At 42.6% G+C, this 25,399-nt stretch overlaps 1 protein-coding gene across 22 annotated transcripts in view; it reads left to right on the forward strand.

The window, feature by feature from the left end:
- Window positions 1-25,399, forward strand: part of NRXN1 (neurexin 1) — a 673,696-nt gene that overhangs the window by 391,482 nt on the left and 256,815 nt on the right. For 4 of the 22 annotated variants that reach the window (XM_053937301.1, XM_053937302.1, XM_053937303.1 and 1 more), the window contains exon 1: window positions 10,509-11,159. The exons of the other annotated variants lie outside the window; for them this stretch is intronic. In XM_053937301.1, coding sequence (XP_053793276.1) covers window positions 10,919-11,159 — 241 coding nt within the window. In that variant the 5' untranslated portion in view covers window positions 10,509-10,918. Of the gene's footprint in view, window positions 1-10,508; window positions 11,160-25,399 lie in introns of those variants that run through there. 22 annotated transcript variants of the gene reach the window in all.

Consider the following 25,399-nt stretch of genomic DNA (forward strand, 5'->3'; position numbering starts at 1 on the left):
TATTTCCAATCTCCTGATATTTGCAGCTATTATTTGCATATATGCTAAGGAGAACAAGTTTGGCCAACAAAGTTTCTTTACGGTGGTAATGTTTTTCCATACAAATTGTCCCTTTAAGCAAAGTTGATCAAAAATTTACAGGATTCCCATCTATCTATGTATAAAAATTGAGGGAGGCCCACGCTTCCACAATTATTACAAACAGTGGCATTCATCAGGAAGCAATCTCCAAGTGCTTTAAACAGATCATTGGCTTTAAAGTTGCACTGACTATTCTTGTTAGAGCTTTATGGACAAAAATATTGTAGGTGGAGGAGACTTAATCCTGCAATGTTCTGTTTAATAGTGCTGGAAGATTAAAGCCTTTGGAACCTTTCAGCATTGGTGTGGAGGGTGTAATTCCACCAAACCCTACTCATGACAATACCCTTTATCTTTGGGACTGCTACTATGGTCCCAGCTTGCCATTAAATGGCAAACGCTTTGTAGTGATTTCTCCAAGGCTGCACTTTGCAAAACCGTGGCAGAAGAGGAAGAAGTTCCACACTTTCCACACTACCAAAGAGGATCGGAGGATCATGGTTTAGAGGAGGGTGTGGCACCTCACCTGATAGTCAAGCCATGAGTCACCACAACAGGTAATTCACATTGTCACTGGATGAGAGACATGCCAGTAAAATGCAGATAGCTGTCCCTGCTTGAATGCTTCCCCAGAAGTCTCTTTCCTATATATGAATCCCCTATATTTGCCCTTAAGAAAAGAATGGAATGCATATATTATCAGATTTTCTCTCTCCTTAAGTTAATTACCTTTGGCTTCTGTAGTAGCTTAATTTTTCTTGCCCTATCAATAGGCCTGCTGAAAGAAGCACAGCACAAAGGGTTTTATCTGTGTTATTGATTGGCTGGAAAGTGATGTATTTGTGACTATTGGAGCTTCTCCAGTGTGTATTTATTTACTTTGGGGAAAAAAAATCAGCATTACTTGGGAAAAAAATAGCTAAAACTTTAATTTAACATTACAAAAGAGAGTATTGCTTAATCCCTGAAGTAGGAAATTGCTTTTCTTCATGATCCATTGCTTTCATACTGTTTCTGGCTGCTGGTGCTGAAGGAAAGAAAAACTCTTCTCACTCTGTTTTTACCATATCGCTTTTCTTATCCTCCACAACAAAAAAATAATTAAAAAAATTAAAAAAAAAAAAAAAAAAGAGAGAGAAAAATTTGGCTGCTAATTTGTTGAAGTAAATACAGGGAGGGGAGAGCCTGGGTAAGAAAAGACGTTTTTGTCTCGAATGGGAACTTGCAAATATGGAAGCAGAGTAAAACTTTATGTGGAAATCTGAAAAGAGGAGATTAAGGATTTGAAGTAGTATATCAAAGCTGAAGTATATGAGCTATTGCTATTCTTTGAGATGCCATTATGGTTTTATACCTAAATTCAGCAACATGCTCCCAGAAGATGAATGTTGCTAAGGAATGTTTTTTTCTTGTGTTCTGATCTTGTACATATACAGAGAGCAAGAAAATGGCAATTAGAAGGAAAAGGCATAGCTGGCTGAAAATGCTGGTATTTTGTTTCACCTTGCTTAAGACTCATTCTTTTTTGTTAAAAGCACCTATTGTTTTATTGCTTCTAATAAGCACTATAAAAATACAGCGTGTTACAGCTCGGTGCTGGAAAATACAAACAGACTGTAACTAAGGAATGATTATTTACCTTTGGAAGTTACAGTACTTAATTAACAATTCCCTGTCATTGTCGGGACAGGTCACAGAATGGATTTTAAAGTAATTGTAAGTTACCAGCAGTGGTTTTAAATTTTCCCCTAGGAACAGCAGTAGAAGTTGTATTTTCTCTTTTCCTATCAGTGCTGTCTCTTGTTTCCTTTTTTAATCTGATTGCTTTCTTGTTTTTTGAATCCATTTAGTCTTGCAAAGCATAATCAGAGGTTTTGCCAGTAAAGCAGTACTCTGAATTGTGATGGCAAGGTTTTGAGACTGGTATCTCACAGAGGAGGTGCATGTACGTTTGATTTTGAGTTTTAGCTTGTGCTAGCTATATGAGGAAAGTAGCAAGACCACACCATATGCCCAATAAAAGCTTCATTAGAAAGGCATTAGTAGATTAATCCAACTTTCTCTGTGGTTTATTTTAGTTAGAATGCAATAAGGTAAGTTCATTAGTTTGCAGACTTAATGTTTTCTACTGTACCTCAAAGCAACCAGTAACAATTCCATTGAGATTCCCCAGATCTCGCTAACACCTGTCAAGATAAACACATGGCTCTCTGGGGGAATCACCTTGGCAACATAACTGAGGGAATCTAGAAAAAAATAAGTCTTTCACACACAAAAGGGTGTTACACAGTCTAAACTTGATTAATGTTTTCTCACATACATCCGAGGTCATATATCTCTTTAAAGCAGGAAAAAAAGTCAAATCAATCTCTGAAGAACAAATATTTTGGAATGCACAATACTGCATCTGAAATGTATTTTAAAGAACTTGAAGGATGTTGAATAATTGTGCAATTTGAGCTGAGCCTCAGAAAGGCTGTCTGAGACCAGCAATTCAGTCTCCATCCCCCTAGGGCTAATATATTAGATTACAAGGATTATTGTAGTGGCACTATTTGTGCCACTACATTTAAGATTATGTCAGCATTTTCATTTTCAACCTGTATGTTCAGAGGTTCATAACTCAGCTATAGGAAATTTGCTTGGCATTACAAATGTGTTCTGCACAACAGTGATACTTCTGGGGAGAAAAAAGAGAAAGAAAGAAAGAAAAGAAAGAAAGAAAGAAAAAAGAAAAGAAAAAGAAAAGAAAGAAAGAAAGAAAGAAAGAAAGAAAGAAAGAAAGAAAGAAAGAAAGAAAGAAAAGAAAGAAAGAAAGAAAGAAAGAAAGAAGAAAGAAAGAAAGAAAGAAAGAAAAAAGAAAAGAAAGAAAGAAAGAAAGAGAAAGAAAGAAAGAAAGAAAGAAAGAAAGAAAGAAAGAAAGAAAGAAAGAAAGAAAGAAAGAAAGAAAGAAAGAAAGAAAGAAAGAAAGAAGAAAGAAAAGAAAGAAAGAAAGAAGCTTAAAGCTAAATAAGTATTTGGACATTTTCAAGTTATGACTGCTAAAAGTTAATGTCGTCTTCTTGCAACTCTGCTTTTTAAATTCAGTTCTTTCTGCAGCTGACTTGTAGCACTACTGCTGTCTGGAGTCTAAAGCAATGTATTGCACTGGACAAAGAATAGATGGCTGCATCTTATCCCTTTCTTTGCCAAGACTGAAGCAGGACTAATGTGTTCAAGGAAGGCAGGAGGTGGAACTTCACTGTACATCCTCTTCTTGACCCAGGCCAGAAAAGTGAGGGGTATTGTGTGATCATCATGAGTCATAACGAGGGATATCTTAGAAATCCTGTCAGGAAACCCTGCTTAAAAACGCAGTCCTGACTTTAGATACTCCACAAATACCATTTAAGGCTTTCTTGGCTACCAGTGGGCTTCCTACAAAAAAACCAAAAAACCAAAAAACCAATTAACTTTGCCTTGCAAGGTCTTTAAACTCAATTTCCCCATTTTGTGGCTCTTGCACTAAGTCTGTTCTGAGCTTTCCTTGACAGAGATTTAATATCTCAGTTATTGTGCATGGTAAACGGTATCAAGGGCTGCAAACAACTCTGTAATACACACACTTTTCCTGTTTCTGGAGGCCTTTATCAACAAATAGGTTTTGCATATGCTTGTACTGGATACAAAAGAGCAGAATATTGGGTTCTGTTATTGGCATTTGTCATCAAACTTCTTGATGACTAATTTACGAGCTATTTTTATGGTGGCTTGCTTTTTGTCCCTAGCTGAAGTGTTTGCTGAGGAGTTCAAATCAGAAGCATTCAAGCTGTACCAGGGATCTCTCTTTCCTGTGGCAATGCAGTGCCAATTCCTGCAGCAGCACTGGGAGAAGTCAGAGAGACTTTTGCAGGTTCTGCAGCAGCAGCCTAATTGCCCATAGAATTAACCACTCATGTGGTTAATTCTCTCATGTGGTCTCTCTAGCCCAGAAAGAACATGGATAGAGACCATTTGCTACAGGACTACAAATCTCCTAAATGCCTCTTTATACTTGCAGGTGGATTTGGCCTTATTTCCTGTGGCTTTCGATTGGAGTCAAAGGGGGAAGCTGCACAAAGTGTTAGAAATCTTTCTGCTGTGTTAAACTAAAAAAAAAAAAAAAAAAATTAAAAAAAAAAAAAAAAAAAAAAAAAGAAAATATTATATTAAGTGACATTGCAACACTGGGAGCCAGCAAAAGCCAACCCCCAGCGGATTCTGAGCCATCCTCCTCAAGCCAGCTCAAACCAGGGCTAATTCAAGTGAGGATGGACAAAACTGGCAAAGTGCCCCAGTGACTTCTGGACCAACCAGGGCTATTTCAGACAAAGAGGGACCTTCTTCTCACAGTCAAAATTCCCCAGCGCAAAGTGTTCTCCACAAGCCCCTTCTGTTTTAAATTGAAAATATCTGGCTTATGTGCACGTCTTCAATGGTATGAAACAAAATGAAAATCAGCTTGATTTTGACAGCAAGGAATAGAGAGAAAGAGATTACTTTATACACAGTGTCAAGAAACATTTATTATGAAAATTTAAGCCTATCTGGATGGACAGAAATACTTATTAACTGTACCAGGATTTGTTTTGGACTATGCATAGAGAGAAAATAGCTACACTACAGAGAAAGCAGTCTAAGTATTTTCTTTGTAAGCTCTCCTTTCTCACCTGATGACTAAAATTTTGAATTTCTGTGTGTTTTATGGCTGCACAAATACTCCATTCATTCCCTTAGGATCATATTTTTTACCTTCTAAGTCTTCAGGTAGTTCACATGATAAAGTTTATTGGCATAAAGTAAACAGCTTCTGCCGTAGGTTATGTAGGGTTGGGACACAAACTGGACATGATTGGCAGGCCTTGGTTCAGTGTCTTGCAATTAACTGGCTTTTGAAAGGAACATTCTCAGCTGTTTAAAAGAGGAAAGTTACCACCTCCACTGTTACCAGACATCAGTAAAAGTACGGGGAGATACAGTGTATAGGTCATTAAATTCAGCAGTGTTTATAGTGAAAAGAGGAAACATTAGCTTGACTGTTTTCTTCTAAGCCTCTGTCTGTGGGCTGGATAAACATAAATTCTAATCTGCTTAATTATAATCACAGAATGTCCCTGTGTTTTCAAATTAAGGGAGGGTCCAAGCCTAGCAGTGGGGAAACCCTGTAACATAAAGCATTGATATTGTGTTAAAGCTCTGCACAGCTAATTGCATAGTATTCCTGTAATGCACAGATTTGTGGAGGAGTTTTGGGTTGGGTTTTTTGTTTGTTTGGTTGGTTGTTTGTTTTTTTTTTATTATTTTGCTGAACAGCAGTTGATCTTCAAGAGTTTAAGAGTGGATGTTACAGCACTAAGTGCAGGATTAACTAGAGGTGGCCAGGGAAGCCTGGTTGCATAAGGTGGCACTTAACCAAAAGAAACCCTGAATTTAACTGACAACTTCTGCTGGCCTAAGGCATGGTCTGCACTTCAGTTTTGCTGGTGCTGCTGAAGTTGTCCATCTTAGCTGATCTATCTGTACTGTTGCAGAGGGATATGGTCAGCAAGAAGTATCTGATTTTATTTGAGGAAGTAATGTAAACTGTACTCATGGGAGTACTTTTTTGTTTGTATAAATTTTCTTTGGGAGCATTTGGTGTTTATAGCATAATGACACTAGAACAAATCGGGGAAAGATGTGTTCTTACAATAAGGATATTCTTGCTCAAAAAATTTAGCAGCCTACTGGTATTAACAGAGTTTATTTGGTGGAAATACCTTGATTAAAAGTCACATTTACTACCAATGTGACCTGCACAGGGTAAGTGTTAAATGGGACTAACTTCACTGAGCTAAGTTCTTGAGATACTAAAAACTACTTTGTAAGCATTAGAGTTCATTTTCACATTTTATTTGCTATGCCTGCAGTGGAACATTTATTTGTTTACACAAACTGTTGTTTATTGTCTTCTTTTGTTCCACTTCTTCATTCTTGGAGTGAACCTTCACAGACTGATAGCGGCATGTCGATTGTGTTGGACGTACAATTCTATGTCCTTGGGGATTAAAACCAGGTTATTTCAACTTCAGTTAGTCCTCAGCTAACAAAAATTCATACTCTTATGTCAGCAGGGGGTAAAAAAGGCAAGCATTTTAAATAAGAAATGCTGCTTACCTTCATTTTTCATAGTATTTACTTGCAGAAGCTTTTAACTTGCTTGTCATTAAAAAGCCTAACTCCAACTGCCAGAACACCCAATTCAACTTCTTGAATAGAATCACAGAATCATGGCACCAATTAAGGTGGAAGAGACCTCTAAGATCCCCATTAACCTGGCACTGTCAAGGCCACTGAATCACGTCCCTAGGTGCCATATAGAAACCTGGAATGGTTTGGGTTGAAAGGGACCTTAATTATGGTCTCGTTCCAATCCCCCTGCCATGGACATGGATACCTTCCTCTTGACCACGCTGCTCAGAGCTCCATCCAGCCTGGCCTTGAACACTTCCAGGAATGGGGCATCCACAGCTTCTCTGGACAAACTGTTCCAGTGCCTCTCCAACCCTCACAGTGAAGAATTTCTTCCCAATGTCTAATCTGAATTTCTGCAGGTCTTTTAAATACTTCCAGGAATGATTAATTCAGCATTTCCCTGGACAGCCTGCTCCCCCTGGGCAGCCTGTTCCAATGCTTGACAAGACTTGTAGAAGTTTTTCCAGATATCCAATCTAAATTTTCCCTGTCATGACTTGAGGCCATTTCTTCTTGTTCTATCACTCGTTACTTGAGGAAAGAGACCGACACTCACCTACAACCTTCTTTAAATCAAAACATGCAAAAAGTATAAGTGTCTGACTACCAGGATTTGCTTCAAATTGGAAAGAAGTTTTATTAGCTTACTGAAAACACAAAAAAAAAAAAAAAAAAAAAAAAAAAAAAAAAAAAGAGCAAGAGAAGATTTTACTGGAATGCCCTTCTTTTGCTTTCCCGTCTCCATCTTGCTTTCGTACATACTTCCTTCTTCACCTTCCTGGTATTCTTTTCATTTTCAACCTTTTAATATTTTCTGCTAATTAATTCTCTCCCATTTCTCACCCTTGCGCAGCATTAGATCACCTTTCTCCCCCATGAAACTTGGATAGTCCTCTCTTGTTTGTGGTTCAGAGTGCAGAGCCAGAAAAATGTCAAATGTTGTTAAAATTAGAGTTGCTACACCCAAGGTGCTGATCACATTACCAGATCCAGAAAGAGATGCCTACTTAGAGGGCAGTCACCCCATTCACACTTTAATAGGGCTCTTAAGTAAGAGTTAGATGCCTAAATAGTTTTGGGAAGATTTGGTCTTTGAGTACCCAACTCTTGGTTTGGATGCACAGCAGCAAAACAATCCATTTAATTAACGGTCCCTAAGTAGTGTTTTATATCATAATGTAGCACCTAAAAATGACCCATTATAATCTATCTGATGAAAAAAAAAATAAACTTCACTAAGTAGTCTCCAGGCACACATTGAAACTAGAAACTTTAGTGGCAGTTGTGTATGTGCGCTGCATAAATAGTACATATTTAATAAAGTAGAGCACTTAAAAACCCCTTTTATCTTCAGTAAAATATTAAATGAAGTACCTTGGAAGTACCTAAACATTTTATTCATTTGTCCTTCTTTTTCAAGCACTTTAGGCCTCCCTGGCACAGTAGATGGCGGATGGAGCAAGAATTTAGCTCAAAGTACTCAAACCGCGAAGGCATCCAGCAACACAGAGTGTTTCCACAAACCCCTTCTGAATCCACACCCAAGTGGATCTTCATCCAAAGTTGAACAAGCTGTGCTCGGGCTGAGAGGGACCTGTGGAAAGCCTCTCTCAGCAAGGTTACACAGCCAATGGGGAATCCCCCAGCGGGGAGGGAGCCATGCTTTCCTGGGTGCTGACGGGGAAAAACTCCTGCTGTAAGGTAGCACAACCCCGACGGCGGCCTTAAAACAGCACAGCCAAGCAAAGTTAGTCTAGACAGGACTTGCCAACTGAAATTTTATCTGCACAACCGCGTTGCCAACTGTATCGTTATACGGTTGGCAATACCAGCTTCCTATTTCAGAGGAGCGATAACAATTTTAAGTTTCTCGTCTGTAGGATGTCTAGAATCATTAAGAACAGTCAAGTTAACTACTGCCTGTTTCTAAAACGGCAGCAACATGTGAACAGTTTAATGAAAAACTGGTTCCAGTGACTGAAATATTTTGTTTCCTGAGTCAGATTGATAGAAAACCTAGTGGTATTTATGGATGGATTTTCTAGCACACATTACTTGCATGAACAGGAAACATATATCAGGAGGTTTAATTTTATGAGAGCTGTCGAATCCAGGCTGACTTTTCTTTAAGGTTTCCTACCTTTTTTTTTTCCTAATTCTGAAACTTAGAGAGTTTATTGTCTTTTATTTTTTTTAGGAGGTGACAGTGCATGACAGTTGAAAGCTGATAGTTTGGAAAATTGGTGTTTCTTCTTTCACGCGGAGGCTTTTGGAGACAGGTTGGAAAACTGACTTCCTCCTAAGCTGCCTTTCCCTCTGGCAAGCCGGGATGTTACAGGGCGGCCTCTGCCTCGCAGAGCCGTTCCCCCGGGCCAGGGCTTCCTTCGGGATGCGTACCTGCCCCTCCCCCAGAGCGCAGAAAGGTCTCGGGCGGTGCTGCTTTCCTCCCTGCGTTGAGGCTTCGTTATCATTTACCTCGGCGTCCTGGCAAAACTTTAGGTGCGTGGCGAGGCTGCGGTGCGAGGCGTCCGGGCGGGCAGGGCAGGAGCTGCCGCTTGCTCGCCGCTTGCTCCGGGGGTTCGGGCTCCTTCCGTCGCTGTGTGCGGCCCCCGGCACGACCCCGCGTTTCTCTGGGGCTGAGCGGGGCGAAACGCCTTTCTGGTTCCTCAGCCTACGCAGCTGAGCAAAGGTTGTGTGACTTCTCTCACCCGCGGGAATTAGCGCCTCGGCGAATTGCAGCGGTTCTCGTTTAAATTAACGCGAAATGTATTTAAAAAAAAAAAAAAAAAAAAAAAAAAAAAAAAAAAAAAAAGCCATTCTCACGCCCACCGCTCGCCCTCTCGCTTTCACGCATCCGCTACCCGCACCCATGATCTCATGCTGCTGAAGGCATGGCACAAGATCTACGGCAGGCTGCGAGCGGGGGAGGGAGGGAGGGAGGAGAGGAGAGGAGGGCCGGGAGCGTGCGGCTCGCACACCCTGCCGTGCCCAGGTGCGGTACTGCAGGGGCTGCGCCTCCGCGCCCGGCTCCGGGGGGCGCAGGACCCGCCGCGGGGCGATAGGCTAGCCCTTAGAATAACCACCCTCGGCTTTTAGACGCGACATCGGCTCCCCTGGCGCCCTCAGCTCTGTGTGTGTGTGTGTGTCTGTGCGGGGATGGCGGTGGTGGTGGTGGTGTAGGGCAGCCCTCCGCCCAGTTTTGGGGGTCGGCGTGGGGCCCCGCAGCCGGGCGGCGATGCGGGAGCTGCCGGCGCCGCCCTGCAGCTGCGGGGGAACGAGGGGGGCTCAGCCCAGAAAGGATTTTTTTCAGCCCAGCTTGCGGCTGCGGTGGGCGGCCGAGGTGCGGTAGTTGAGTAGTGCCGGAAAAAAAATCCCCGTAACTCTTTGTTCGGCGCCGTGTGTGTAATTACCGGATAATCACAGCCGGTGCCCGAATAGACGGAGGGAAACGTCTGATGGGCGAAGTTTAGGCCAGTTAAAAGACCCCGAAATCGTTCTTTTAAAAATGAAAGTGGGTTTTCAAGACACTGGTATCTCTGAACTATCGGAGGAGGGGAAGTGCTCCTGCCGTGCTGCTGACTCCGCGGCGCGGGTGGGGAGGAGAGGCGTGTAAGAGTGCGTGTGTGTGTGAGTGTGAGTGTGTGTGTCCCCTCCACACCGCCCGAGCCGCGTTCTGGAAGTGCGCGGCTCCCGAAAGGCTGAGGAGAGGCAGCGCGACTGTGTGGGAGCTGAACTCAGCCTCCCTCTTTAACATAGGCTCGTCCTCTGCATTGCATCCAAGCCTCAGCGATTTGCTGTTCGGAGACTGCAGATTTGCATAGCCCTGCTCCTCGCAAGCATGCTTATTTTTATTTTCTTTTTTTTTTTTTTTTTTTTTTTTTTTTTTTCCCCAGCTCCTTTCATAAGGGTGCACTATTCTCCCTGAAAACATCCTCGGGTATTACTGTCAATAGCCAGACCACTGAGATTGCCGGAGCAGCCTGATTATTGCCTGGCGGCGTGTGCGAGTGTGCGAGCGTGTGTTCGCGAGTGTGAGTGTGTGTGCGCGCCGGGAGAGAGCTCGCTCGGTGAGGGCTCACCAGTTTGGAGATGAATGGAGGGAAGAGCAGCAGTTTGATTTTTCTCTGCTTTCCCAGCGCTGGCTGATGGAGTGGCATCCCCTTTTCTCTTTCTTAGCAGAAATGTGGCATGATTGGCTACACTGTGGATTACTGAGGATGGGGGAATGCTTGGCATTCTCGTAGCCCTTGCAACTGTGGAGTATTGTTAATGAGCACCAGCCCCGGGAAAGCTGAAACTAACGATTGTTTGGGCACGGGGCTTTTCCCCGCTTCCACCTCTTTGCGAAGGCTCTGAACTGCCTGGATTCTCTGACTATGTCTCGGATTGTTTTGGGTAGAAGAAGACCTGGAGAAAAGGATCCTTATAGGCTTTCCCAAAGGGAAGAGATGGCTCGCCTGGTGCCGTGAGCTGCAGCCAGCGCCGTGTGCGAGTGTGCGAGCGCCTCTGCCCAAAGTTTGCCTCCGTTGCTGTGGCTGCTGCTCCTCCCGAGGACGCCGCGGGCCGGCTCGCCGCGCACCGGAGGATGGGGGGGCTCCTTAGGGGCAGCCCGGAGCCGGGACCCGCCAGCAGCGGCAGCAGCAGCGCCGGCGGCCGCTTGGCCCTGCTCTGGATAGTCCCGCTCACTCTCAGCGGCCTCCTTGGGGTGGCGTGGGGCGCCTCCAGTTTGGGCGCTCACCACATTCACCATTTCCACGGCAGCAGCAAACATCATTCAGTGCCTATCGCTATCTACAGGTCACCGGCTTCCTTGCGAGGCGGACACGGTGGGTTCGGGTGCCGCTCGGTCCCTGCGCGGTCGGGGGCGCGCCGCCCCGCGCAGGTCAGGCGCGGGCTGCGGGACCCCGCGGGCCGGGGCTGCGGCGGCGCTCGGGGGGAGGATGAGGAGCACGGCGGAGAAGGAAGGGCTGGGCTGGGCTGGGCTGGCCTGGCCCCGTCGGGCGGGGTCCGGGCCCGTCCCGCTGCTCCCGGTGGGGCGGGGAGGGGCGGCTCGGCCGGTCCCGGGATGCTGCCGGGGCCGCCGGGCATCCCCGGGGCTGGCGGCGTGCCGGTGCCGTGCGCCCCGCGGGGTCGCTGCGCGGTCCGCGGGCGCGGGGCGGGCGCGGGAGCGGAGGCTTTCCCGCACCCCGCCGCTCCCTGCCCCGCCGCAGGGGGAGCCGCCTGGAGAGCCCAGCCCGAGGGCGCCCGGAGCTGCGGCCCCCGGCTGGGAGCGCCCCGCCTCGTTCCCCCCGCCCCGTCCCCGTCCCCTCCCTGCCCCGGTGCGGGGACACACGCTCAGGGCAAGCCGCCCCCACGGCGGAGGCAGGGCAGGGCGCCCGGGGACCCCGGGAGGGGAGGGAGCCGGTGCGCTGCTTAAACCGCCGGTGATGATCGTGCTGCTTCCAGTTCATTACCTTGGTCGAAAGTCGATGAACTGAAGCAAAGGTCAGCTCGTTATGCTGGGGATCGGGGGAGCGGTAAGCGCTGACACACCGAGGGAGGGAGGCGATGCCCACTGTAGCGGGCAGCAAAGGGACGGAGATTAAATTCTTTCCAAGTGCAAATACATTTTGCTTAAGGACGACACTGCTCCGGTAGTTAGTTTTTGAAGTGACAGGAAGCTGCTTCAGCGCCTTTTGGAGAGCCCCGTGCAGTTCTCTGTCTTTTTGCACGCAGACTTGCGAGAACCTGCACATCAATAGATGCAGAATAGGTGTGCGTACATATGTTCGGCAGTACCAAAAGCTGTCAAAGAAAGCGAAACACTAGACTGTCTTTTAAGGATTTAAAGCCTCTCTTTGTCTCCGAGGGAGGAAGAGAAGATAAAGAAACCCCCTTGTTGGTTTCTGATTAGATTATACAGCTTCATTCTTCTTCATTTTCTCGTCTTGCCTCGCTTCATTTGCACGACCATGCGATGTCATTTACAGGCTTTGCAAAGTAAAAACCAGATCTTGTGCCTAACCTCTGCTTCTCTGTGCGAGATGACCTAGTTGCAGGCACGAGGTAGTTAGGAATTATTGGATTTTTTCCAGCGATTAACAATGCCGGTATTGGTGGAAACGGTAGCATTGTTTACCTGAAAATCCCACCGTGTGCTAACAGCCCATTGATACATAACTGCTAGAAAAGACGAAGTGCACAGAAATGCCTCTTCTTAAGCATTTCGTTATTTTTTTAAAAAACTTATATGACTGGTCTAATTAAAAGCAAAACAATTGAGGAATTCGGGCCACCACTCTTCCCTGTAGTGCACTTGAGGCAGTGCAAGATTGAGAATGCTGCATGTTCTGTAATGTGTGTGCTACAGGGGAGAGCTAAAGATGTATGTGTGTGCACACATGTGTGTATATGCTCATTATTCTCTCAATTTCTGCCCATATGGGGATATCACGTAGGGGCTTGCTATTCATTTGAGGGAAGGCTAAAAGGATGAGAGGAAAAGAAACATGATTGTAGAGGTACCAGCTACGATTCCTTAGAAAGCATTTTAAAATCACATCTTTTGCCAGTTTTTGAAAACACTACCTTGGACCCAGTCAAAGGGTGATATGTAAAAAGTCAGGTTTCTCAGAAGAAATAAGTCTTGTTAAAGAAAATGAAATATGAAGAGGTGGAGCTGCCACTTAAGGACTTCATAGGGAAGCCCAGGAGCCTCTCCAGAAGTTAAGTAGCTGGTTTTATGAGAATAGGGATGTTCTTTGTCATAAAGTGGCATTTCAGAATGTTTACTTGATAACACAAAGTGTCCTTGCTTTCCTGTGTTTGTGAGAAATTCTGCTCTCTGACAGCATTTCAGAGCATTTAACTCTTTTCATTACAAATTCTTCAGAGAGGTGTTCCCATTTGCTTCTGTAAGCCTGGCAGAAGCATTGCTGTCTCAGGCTGAGCAGTGTTGGACACAGTTCCTGTGGAGCCCAACACTGCATCTCTAAGCATCTGTCAGAGGGAGCTGGGTGAGGGAGAAGGGAGTGTGTGTGTGCTTGTTCCTTACCTGCTCTTCTCCCGTGTCCCTAGCCCCTGCTGACTTAGCCAGGTGAGAATTTGCTTCTCAGGCTTGTATCCCTCAACCTTAGCTCCACTCAGTTTTGCAGGTATTTTGTTCTAGTCTACAACGAGTGTACATAAAAAATTGCAGGTTTTATGGTGAGCTCATAGGAGCTTTTTTTTTTTTTTTTTTTTGTTACTTTGTCAGCTTTTTGTAGCATCACACCTGCTAAAAGTAGAAAAGAGCTTTTAGGACAAGTCAATTAGTCGATCCCAAATGGAAGCGTTGCTCTCTAATATGGTGAATTAGAAGTGTGAAAGGAAGGAGAAATGATCACTTTGTTCAGGCACTCAATAAACGTCACCACAGTCCTCAGACATCCACACCCTTCCCCTTTACCCTTGCCACTGGCTAGCCCTGACACTCCCACCCTCTCTGGTTTAATTTTTTTATCTTTCAGTTTTCCTTGAGCCAACACAATTTCAGCTGGTAGTAAAAGTAAAGCCAAAAGCCCAGCATGGTTGAATTGCTTCCATTTATTAAAAAAAAACCAAACCACAATCTTGCTGCTAACATTCTCATCAGGTAATTTTGCTGGGATTTTGCTTAGTAGTGTGATCTCATGTGGTTTTAGTGGACAGTATTGTGCCTCACAAAGACATAAACAGAATCCCAACCAAGCAATTAGCTCTCCATATTAGACAAAAAGGAGTTCAGCACACAGTCTTTTAATACACTAAAAGTCAAAATTAAACATCTTTCAAGCCTGACCAAATGATTTTTCAGTTTTGCTTTCTGACTCTCATTAAACTCAGGTGAAAGATGGGTGAAAGATCTGAAAGTCTAACCACAGGAATGAATAAGAAAATAATTCTGTGTGGATCATGACATTAACAATGTAAAAAGAAGTCCTGAGAAGTAAAAGAAAGACTAATGTTCATAAATAGAAATCATGCACTTCTCAGCCCTCACCAGTGGTCTCTTGTAGCATGTGGTTTATTTGATGATTTATGTCCTTCTTGATACATTTAAGAAGGTGACTATTGCTTTTTTTTATAGCTATATCTACCATGAAGTCTGGTTTTTTGGGGTTTTTTTTTGAGTAGATAGAACAGTTCATACTCCAGATTGCAAAAGCAGAGATGGCCCATGGCAAAACCCATAAAAAAGGAAAGAGGCTGCAACTTCCTCGATAACTTTAAATGAAGACAGGCTGTTTCTTTAAGAATCCAGGGACATGATGGATCGTGTGTGAAGGGAAAATTGCATGTTGAATATGTTACAAGTGTAGCCATATGAATGGTTGTCATCATCCTCATTCACTCCTGTCTTCCTGCAAACACTTCTTTACTGTCTACTCTTTTATGGCTCCCCAATTCAGTTACCAAATGGCAAGTACAGTGTGTCCACTTCTGATTGCTTTCTGAGCTCTCAGGATCTTGTTGAGGCTAAATACAAACTGATTCTGGTTTGGTTTTTTTTTTTTTTTTTTTTTTTTTAATTTGTGGGAATAGGAGCCAGGAGGTGAATAATGAAATCTGCGTGTTGGTATGTGCATGTGCTTGGAAAGAAAAGGCAAAAACTGGGGAGGGAATAGAGCCCACATGCTCACAGGCAGAACAGAAAGAGCTGAGTTCTGTGTGTTGTAGGGGTTGTGCACTTAAGGACCTGATGCCAGAAGAGTTTTGACTCAATGAGGCTCAGGACCAGCGTGTGGGCCAGTGGTTTAGGAGGGGCAGAGACAGGCTGAAGTAAACAGAATGGAGATCTGGGAGCAGGTCTTAAGAAAGTGGCAGCTTGGGTTGGTGCCAGGGACCTTTGTGGTGGAACAGTAGAGGGATTTAGGAGGTTGAGCTTCAGCAGCCAAGTTCCTGAGCAGGAAGAACGGGTTTGTGGAAGATGAGAGTTTTGAGGAATAAAAGTTGGCAAGTTTAGGAGCTGAGAGCTGAGGATGGTGTGCTACCACAGCACATCCACTCCTCCAGTGTTTTCCATCCAGAGCATGATGTGGCAGCAGGGACACACACACTGATCTCCCACTCCTGAGCTAGGCCAGCTTCTTCCAGGCTCTGCTTCACCACTGTTGGCAGAGCTCGTGTGCACTGGAGTAACCCAGATGATGTTCATTTGGAGAGACTTCTGCAGCAGTCACTGGTACTGGAGTACAAAGCAGCCTGGTCAGGCAGCTCTTGCTCAGGGAAGATGCCTGTTCAACCCCACAGGAGTTTTCACCAAATAAGAACTGCAGGACTAGAACTGCAGCATGGCAGTGAAATAATTCATACCACCATTGTGAAATATATGATCCAGACATCTTGGAAAGATGTCCCTATGATCTATAGAAAACATTTTATTTTTGTAAGAAACCCTCGACTTATTAGTGTAGGTAAAAATAATTTTATGGCCTTTTATTATTTTTTAATATACTGGAATTGTTATTTTGGTATAACAAAATAACTTGTTATCTTTTTAAAGATAACAAACCAAATAGTTTAAGGGATTAGGGTAAATGAAATGACAATTTTTGTTTACAATGTGCTTATGTTGCAGAAAAGAGTTATATTTTAATTAAAACATCAAATGTACATGTTTCCAGATGTTCAAGCATTGTTACTCAGTGTGATGTTAGAGGTAGAGGTGAGAAAGTCTCATTTTCGTCTTATAATTGCCTTTTTTAATGTTATTTCAAACCTGTTTGTATATCACAATCTTTTTAAATGCCTCCTTTCCATTCACAGATTTTCCAATACATACTGGTTCTCCTGCTCTGAGTACTTCTTACACAAAACATTTAGACATTTCCAGGTTTGAAGACTGTAAAGCATAGTAGCTTTCTCAACGTCCTTAAATTATTCAAATTTTATATCCCCTTTCAAAATTTCCAATATGCTCCATCAGTTATTATCCCCATCAGCTGCCAAAGTATTAACATCAGTTGGAATGGAGTGAATAACAAAGCAATTTCAGTCAGCATAGTGGTTAATTGGCTGTGCAGTTGGATATGCATATTAGCAAGTGGGGTTTCTATATTATTATTTCTGTCAGTATGCCTTGTCAAGGAGGCACACAGTCTTCAGCAGGACTGGGGACAGTCTGCAGCACTGTAATCAAAAGTGGAATGTTGCCCATGGATTTCTGATAAGCATCTTTATACGAGTCCCACTGCCTTGGTACATGCATAGCTATTGATTGACTGGGGTGCCTTTGCAAGAGCTAAATAAATAACAATGCTGTTGTCACTTATCAGCAACACCACTTTTGCCTCAGCCTGTGGTAACCATGTTTTTTAGATTTAAAGCATGTCTATTGTCTTTTAATCAAATACTGTTTGAAATAAGTTATCAGAAGAAATTAATTTAGCATTCAATGCAGTGTACTTCCCGCTGTTTCTAATTTTCAAAGATGGATTTTTTTTCTGATAGTGAAAAGTTGACTTGGCTTTAAGGGAAATTTCCTTCTGTCTCTTCATTTTACTCCAAGGGAGAACTCTGTAGACAAAGCTACTATGCCCAGTGTGATTTAAGCACAACCAATTCTGCATTCCTAATGTTTCCTCCCCTTTCTCACCCAGATGGTCATTCCCATGGTAAACCAGGCTTGATTATTGGGATTTCAATGGATCACTTAGTTTAGCCCACTGAAGTTTATCTTTTGTCTCTCCTTGGTCAAAGTTTACAGCAGTCCTTAACCTTTCTGAGCAATCAAGATGACATTGCTGACCTCTTTCTTGTCTTTCCCCAGAGTCAGTTAATTTATCTCTCTGTGATTAAGTTTGATGTCCTCTTGTCTATCACAGTATCTGTAATGCATTTTTCTAAGCTAGCAACTTCCTTTCTAGTTTGTAAATACAGTGTAGGCAGAGCTGATAGATCTTGCTGTGATAATAAACTGACTTGTGAATGTAGCTGTGATTATGAAGAGAATGGAATAGCCTAATTTAATGAAAGAAAATTTATTATATATAAAAACAGTGTTCTATACAATTAAAAGCAACATAGAGGGGCCATGTACTTACCATCATTTAGATATTATTTTTCCTTCTGAATAGCTACATGGATGTCTGGAAGGGTCTTCCCTGCCTCTTTCTCATGACTTTATATGCATTTGTGCACAGGGCACATGCATACTCTTACATATCATAGTTGTTCTGTGATAATGAGAAAATAATCCACAGTGGTGAGTTAAAAAAGAGAGAGTTTGTCTGAGAGTTGAAAATGTTAAGGAACTACTCAGTGACAATAGTCACTAACCACTGATGCAACTGGTCAGCACAATAGAATTAATTATTCCTTTCCCCCTTAACTGACTGAACAAATGAGCCAGTGAAATAAAGTGGGAAAGGAGGAGGGAAGAAAAAGGGTTGCTGGATGTCACTCCTTAGGACTGGGATGAGTTGGCAGGGAGGGTGCCATGCTTTGAAGCAGTCATCATCTCTGACCCATGACCGTTGAATCACTTTAGAAAAATAATTCTGGATTTCTGAAAGCACTGAAATGGTCAAATCCACCAAAACAGCCCAGATTAAGGGTATGACAGGCTCATGAACTGTAGGTGGCCTAAGAATCAAAAAGATTTTTTTTCCTGGGGCTTGGTTGACAGAGGCCCAGATAAATAAGTACATGGCATCTGGGATCCTGAATCCCAGAAGTCTGGACAAGGCTGGAGATGAGGCAAGGTTTACCTGGAGGGGTGAGCAATGTGCATAGTCTTTTTATTTTTGTTGTTTGTTCCACGTATTTGAACTGTAAGTGGCACAAGGATCCATAGCTAGGTATGTCCTGAAGAGCTTGCTGCTCAAACATGGAGAAACAGAGGCTCAGCAACAGAAGATTTGCTCAGATCCTTCTGGTGTTCAAGGGCCTTAGCAGGGGATGCCCTTGCACAACTACTCCAAAATGTTTGAAGTGTTCACTCGTTCTTTAGCTCTCTTTTACTGCAGCTGTACATGCAAAAAAATGCCAAGAAGCTTCTAAAGCAAGTTGACTGCTTTCTAAATGTGTTCTTTTATCCCTGTATATCTGCAACCAAGTTAGGGCTTCTCTAATTTACTTAATTAATTCAGCTCATCTGCATTTGTAAAATAAAGAGGAACAGCAGATGACTAGACTTGGAGAAATTTCAAAAAACATGAGAAAGTTTGTCTACCTTGAAGAAGAACCAGATATAGTCTTAATCCACGTTTGCATTTTTGAATCACTGGTGTTGGTTGTGTTTCTGTGACAGCAGCTCTAGAGCCCTGTGAAGTAAGTGGAGAGGAGATGGGGACAAATTCCTGACTGACCAGTGGAGATGAAGGAACTGAGTGCTGCAAAAGGCACTGTTTCTAATCGTTGAGCCAATATTTGATTTTATTGAGGTCAAGCCCAAAATTTGCACTTCATGACCTGATTTGTTTTGCCTCTGTCAGACACGATGTGTCTCAAGTGCACAGCCCTTCTGCCCTGGTTCCCCTCCCTAGAACAATGCTGCCTAAACTGTGAACAAAATATTGCAAATAATAATGCAAACATGTGTTCTTTTGAAATTTTTGATGCAGTTAGTGGATGTGCTCACTTTACTTCAGATGACAAGAATTATGAGGGAGCTTTCAGTGAATATAATGAATTGCCATATTTATGGAAAACATATGAGCATGAATTGAATCATGCCGTTATTTTGGGTTTGGATAGTCAGTGCCCACAGAGAGGAGTTTAGAAGTTGTGACAAAACAACAGATGTGAGATTAGCCCCTTTGGCTGTGTCTAAATGGATGTGTCCTAAAATCCTGGTGTCCCAGTTGGTCAGAACATTCTGTGGCTCTCATCCAAGCCCCATCTTTCCTCCCATCCTCGTCTCAGGCTGGGTTGTGTTTGCAGTTTGTCTTACTGTGGATTTTAAATCTGCCTGGGGCATGCACCCCAACCTTGGCATTCAGAGCAGCTCTCAAATGCTGCTGTTGATTACTCTAAAAAAAAAAAATACTGCTGTGAATGTCCTCTTCCTAAATAACCTGTTATCTCAAGTGAGGCTAAATAGAACATTGCATGGGCGAGCGAAGGTGAGGGTAAAGTTATTTTATTGCTTGAAAGTTTTTCCAAGCAACTTTTTGTTTCTTGGAAATTTTACTGAATTTGGGCGAGTGTGATTGCTCCCATTATACCTCATTAATTAGAAGACTTTATTTTTCAAGTCTTACATTAGAAACCTGCAATATGGTGGCAGAAATTGTTGGCTAGAAGGTGTTATGTATGAGGGTACATGGGCCAAATGATCATTTTGCCTCTGCTGACTTCTAATAGGAACTCAGTCATACACTAAGATTGAAGCCAGAACTAATTTCGTAATGATGGTTTTTAACTTTTGTAGCATTTTCTCACATTAGCTCTTGAAGCTTCTTTTTACCACTCAGCACAATTTGACAGCTTTAGCTGTTGTCTGACATGAGTGTAGCAAAATCCACTGTATGGCATTTAGAGGGAGAACTTGGTGAAGAAAGAATAGTAGCAACATTATTTTACAGCAACAACAGCAAAAACAAACATCTCATTTTGAGATGTTTGATTTTCTTACTGTGCAAAACATTGCAAAACTGCAGTTAAGCATGCAGATAAGAGGAGATATTGGTCTGCTGAGAAAGACAGTGGCCCATAAATGCCTAACCCAGACATTTAAATTTCAGTAGCAGCTGGCAGTGGTTTTGGCAGTTGTATGATTATCTAAATGAAAGTTCAGCTCCCACATAAGCATGCAGAAGCTTAGCTTCAAAGAGCCTGAGGTCAGTAAAGGTAAATAATTAAACTGGGAAAAGCATGCAATATATCTTCTACATTTTGATATAGGCAGCTATTGATGCTGATATAAATCACAAGTGACTTACCTGAAGATTCCTGAGATCCTATTTGTTCCTGTAGGATAACATTTCCATGCCAGGGAACTTACAGGCTTTGGAAAGGTGGTTTCAGTGAAATCAGTGTATCCCATATTGGTTTTGCTGGCATTTGAGATAGGGATGAATGTCAGTGTTTCAGTACAAGGTTACAGCTGGAGATGTGAGAAAGACTTATCCTAAGCTGGTCATAGCAACAGTGGTGTGAGTAAATAAATAGGTTGGTATTTTGCAAAAATATTTTTGTTTTTTTGTTTCAAGTCATTAACTTGAGCTCAGCTGGCTATTTGATAATCACACTCTTCCTTATTTCCATTTTCCAAATGTAATTAATTGAAATAGAAGAAAAATTTAAAAAAATATGTAATCTAGGAATAAATTTACATGTGCGTACGTGTGTGGTGGTACTTTTGTCTTCTGTAGGGATCAGTTAATTGACAAAGTATAGTTTGGAGACAAAGGAAGATCAGAGGGAGAAAATGAGCAGTCATTATGGCTAAATGAGACTCAGTGTAAATGAGTTCAATGTTGCTAAAAACTCTGTTTTTGTCATGTGGAAAAGTAGCACATGCATTAACCCTTGTCCTGCACATGCACTGGTGTCTCTCCAGCGCTTTGTCTGGAATGGTTACTCCTGTTTCACAGAGACACTGAGTCAGCTTTGCATTCATCTCCTCCTGAATGACTCCAAGGAATCACACACTGGCCAGCCTGGCCACCTGAAAATTCCCTCTGTGTCCCTTGAGCACCTGCCCGTGCTGCAAGAGCCGTGGCTGGGGCACGGCCAGGGTGTGGAACACCCCGTTCCCCAGTGGCACAGCTCAGAGCAGATCCCATGCTGGCTCAGCCTATGCCAGGCTTCAGTCATCCCTCTGGGAGCCATTCCTTGGGCAGGGCCCTTCCCACTGCTGCCTGTCAAACCAAAGCCAGCACGGCAAAGCTTGGGGATTATTCTGCTCTGCCTTTGCTTGCTCATAAACAGCCCTGTGGTTTTCCCAGGAATGCACACAGCTTTGCCTACCTAAATGTGGAAAGCATCTCTCCATAAGTCACACAGCAGCCTGGGATGGGAAAAGGAATTAAAGACTTGAGTTCTGTGCTGCTGTTTCATTCCATTGTGATGTGCCAGTGCCAAGATCCCGGAGCATTTAAATGATTACTGAACAAATACCACTCTTCCTTCTTTTGCTGTGTAGGTCACACTGTGAAATTCACAGAACTGACATGTAGGGCAAAAAAAAACCTGAAAAAGGGGTATATAAAGACATGGGAGAGGGCAGGAAGAAAAGCAAAGTGAGTTGAGCAGACAGCATACCTTTGTTTAAGATAAACAGGCATATTTTCTCCCTCTGAAAATTTCTGTTTCCCTCACCCCCTCCTCACAGAGTAACTCCACAGTTATGTGGTTTGATTTTGATTTTTATGGAGCTACTGTAATTATTTTAGATGTAGAAAAGGGCTAAAATATGGATCTTTGTGTGTGCCAGCACACCAAACTCTGACCTCTCATGCCATCACAGATGAGCTTTGCCTGTCTTTTTGGTGTAAGTCAAATCTTTCCAAACTCCCCATCATTGCTTACATTTTTTGTGTCCATAAGAGGGGCAGGTCCTTTAAATATTGTTCTCTGCTTGTCTTGTAATTCCTGTTGCTCATGGTATCTGATGTCTATTAAGTGAGAAGGGCAGTCATAATGCATTGTGTCGAGATTTGAACTGGTGGCTTCACCTCGTGTCATTTTGTTTTACAGATACTGTTTGCCATTTAAATGTTCCCTCTCCATGTAATTGCTCTGGACGTTTCAATGTTGGCATCAGTAGGGAAAGTATTTTCTCTCCATTCCATGAGTGAATGTGAATGAGGTGAGGATTTAATTCAATGAAGACAGCTTTGTTAAAAAGGATTAGTTGCTTTCATTTACTGTAGGACTGTTAGCATAATTAGCAGTTCATCAGAATGATTTCACAGGCCATTTTTTGTGACAATGACTGGGGCAAGGCTCTCTAGATTGCAGTGAGACTGATTTGCCATGTGCAATACCCACAGATATGAAGAACCAGGAATCACAGAAAGAAGGTCAGCAGTAGCTTTCTTTAATAATTTTCCTTCTTTTTTTCTTTTTTCTTTTTTTTTTATAATATGTCATGTAACGTGTTTTTTATTTCTTATCTTAGTGGATGTTACAGTTTTTAATATTTGTATTATGGTGGAAACTAGAAATTTCAGTCAGAGGTTATGAGTCCATTGTGCTAAGCAGATGGATTGAATAGAAAAAGACAAGAAAGCTGAGGAAATAATCACTCTACTGCTGACAGTACTCTCCAGGGTAAGTTTCAAAATAGCTCAAGAGCTGTATAAAATTAATAAGCTGTTCCCCATGTACTGAAATCCTCTTTCATATTACACTGTCACGAGGGATCTCTGTAGAGAGGAGTGGCTGCAAATAAGATTTGCAAGAGGATGGGGCTGAAGATTGTCCCTAGAAGTCCAGATTTTATTGAATGCACACTAACAATATGCACCAAAGTGTTCTGGATGGAACTTGTTCACTGCAAAATCTCTGCATTGATGAATTCTGTTTAGTCCCTCTGAGAAAGGTTTATTGGCCATAAAATTCGAATCAGTGTCCTTTTGTTTCTTTGGCATTTTTATAACTTTCTCCACTCACAGCAGGAAGAGATGAGAAATCAGGGAGCATTACTCTTATCTAATAGAAATGTAATGTTAATGAGATATTTTAGTAGATCTTGGAGGTACTAGGTCAATTTTTATTCTCTGATGTAGACAGATGTTTTCTCAGGCTCTAGATTTGCAGTGTGGTATTAAGTTTTTAATTTTGTTGAGGCATTTTTAAAATGTTGGTTTTTTTCATACAGTATAGGTTCAGTGCATATATGCAGTAGAAAAACAAAAAATAAAGATGTAGCACTGAATCGTAATTAGAAAGGAAAAAAAAACCTGTTACCTGACATGCAGAAAAACCTGACATAATAAATGCCACCATCCTATTTTACTGCTATCATAAATAATTATTCAGCACATGTCCATAGGCTCAATTTATTGTATCATATTCACTTAAATGTGTTTATGAAACGATCCTTCTGCATTTTATCAAATTTTAGATACCTTGATAAATGGCACAGACCTTTTTTTTTGCTATGTGGCACAGTCTGTCATACCTCTAATCAAATTTTGAAATAAAGATATTCTTAGATCTTCTTCTAATATGGTTATTCATCTTGCTACATTTATTCATCCTTTGCTTATTTTCTTATGGAATGGATTAAGATTTAATAATGATGTATTTCCTAATAAACAAAGCTGGAGGACAGCTTATTCCATTACCTTAGATATAGCCTAGTTACATCTTCACTGGAGCCCATGAAATGTTCTTGGATAGTACTTAGCAATAGATAAAAGGTTTCTTGTTTTTTATTTCAGCAGAGACATCATTCCAAATGTTCTGAGTTATATTGCATAATTGTCAAGGAGTTAAATATGCACAATGAAGATAAAGTAGTTAAAATGTATTGGCATATATCTAATATTTATAGATAACCCTCTTAAAGAAGTCAGGATGTATTGCCATGTTCAGCCATTCTGTCTTAATTCTAAATCATGGCCTCTGTGTTTTCTTTTGCAGTCAGCCAGCCAGCCAAAGACCCTTCAGAACATTTACCCTGCAGCTTTGCAATTTTAATTATCTGATAAAGTGTATTAAATTGTGGTATGGGAAAAAAACAATTACAATTTCTCAGTAAGTTCATATCTTACTAATAGTTTCCCAGGAAATGGAATCCAAGATTGTAACAGATTTGAGAGAAGAGAACCTCTCCAGTTCCCTGCTTGTCCTTTGCATTTCAAATTTGGGTCTTTAGGTAGCGTCACCACTGGCACTCAGCGTTGCTGATTCAAATTGTTGTGTTTTGCCCAGTAAACTTGTTTTAGGTCTAACTCCAATACCCACAGACTGTGGCAGATTCACTAATGCAGTGATATTGTGCACGATAAACTCTGCCATCATTCCTCAGATACTCTGAAAATAAGAAATGAAGTGTGGGTAAACTTGAACTCTGTGTGAAGTTCCTGCGCCCTGCGTTCACAGTGATTGAATGAGCCACGTCCTCTGCAGCTCGAGGTGCTGCCAAGCCGTGGCTTTCAGGTCTTTTCATCAGGCCTGGCCCTGAGTGTGTCTGTACCAGGAGACACAGAGGATGCTGCTGGCTGGGGTCAGAAACACCCAGGCCAGATCCTGACAGAGATAGCTGGAAGGTGTGTTTCCCAGTGGTTCATGACCACACCTTCAGGAAGGTTTGCAGTTAGGGTTGGTGTCTACGCTGCTTTTCAAAGCATTTGTGCTGGCAGCAGGACTCTTCAAATGTCAGGGAGAGTTACCTAGACAAAGGTGTGACTGCACCAGTGGCTAAAACTTCCTCTCCATTGCTACAAACGCCAGAACCAGGAGTGTTGGAACCCAAGGTGTCCCTCAGACACTCTTGGATGTTCCAGGCCCAGGGCAGAAGCCTCTGAGACCCTGGCAGGCAGCCAGAAACCCCTGTGGCTTTGAATCTGATCCATGGAACAATTCACCAACTTTGCAGGAAGAACAAGAAATCACAAAAGTTTAGATATTTTAATAGAAGAAGTCACAAAGTGAAAGGAAGGATTTTTGAGTGCTGTACAGGGGGGTTTTAGGCCTTGTACAGAGGGGTCTGAGTTTTGCACATGGGGGTCAGAGGTTCTAAGATGGAGGGATTTGGGCGTGCCCTGTCCTCCTTCTTTCTCCTTCCTATCCTCCATGTACTTGGTGATGTTGGCACTCACAGATTGGTTTAGAGCAGAAAGTCACTGTTCAACATAGGTGATAGGCATTGGGGAAAAACCATAAACATTTAACACGTAATGTGTGATATAAAAGATGGCACCAGCCCCCTGGGCAGTCAGAGGGTGTCAGAGACAGTGTCAGAGTGTGTGTGTGCCTCTGTCTGACCTGCTGAAAGAACCACAGCAGTTCAGGAAGAAAATCTTTTAGATAACATACAATAAACTACCTTGAGACAGGATGGCTGAAGACTGCTGAGTCTTTCTTTGAATGTCTGGGCTGGAGGAGAGACTTTTCCACCTCCCGGGGTCACCCCAATCTGGGGGTGAGCCTGGTCACAGGAGAACATTTC

The sequence above is a fragment of the Vidua chalybeata genome, chromosome 3, assembly GCF_026979565.1.
Source record: "Vidua chalybeata isolate OUT-0048 chromosome 3, bVidCha1 merged haplotype, whole genome shotgun sequence".
NCBI lineage: Eukaryota > Metazoa > Chordata > Aves > Passeriformes > Viduidae > Vidua > Vidua chalybeata.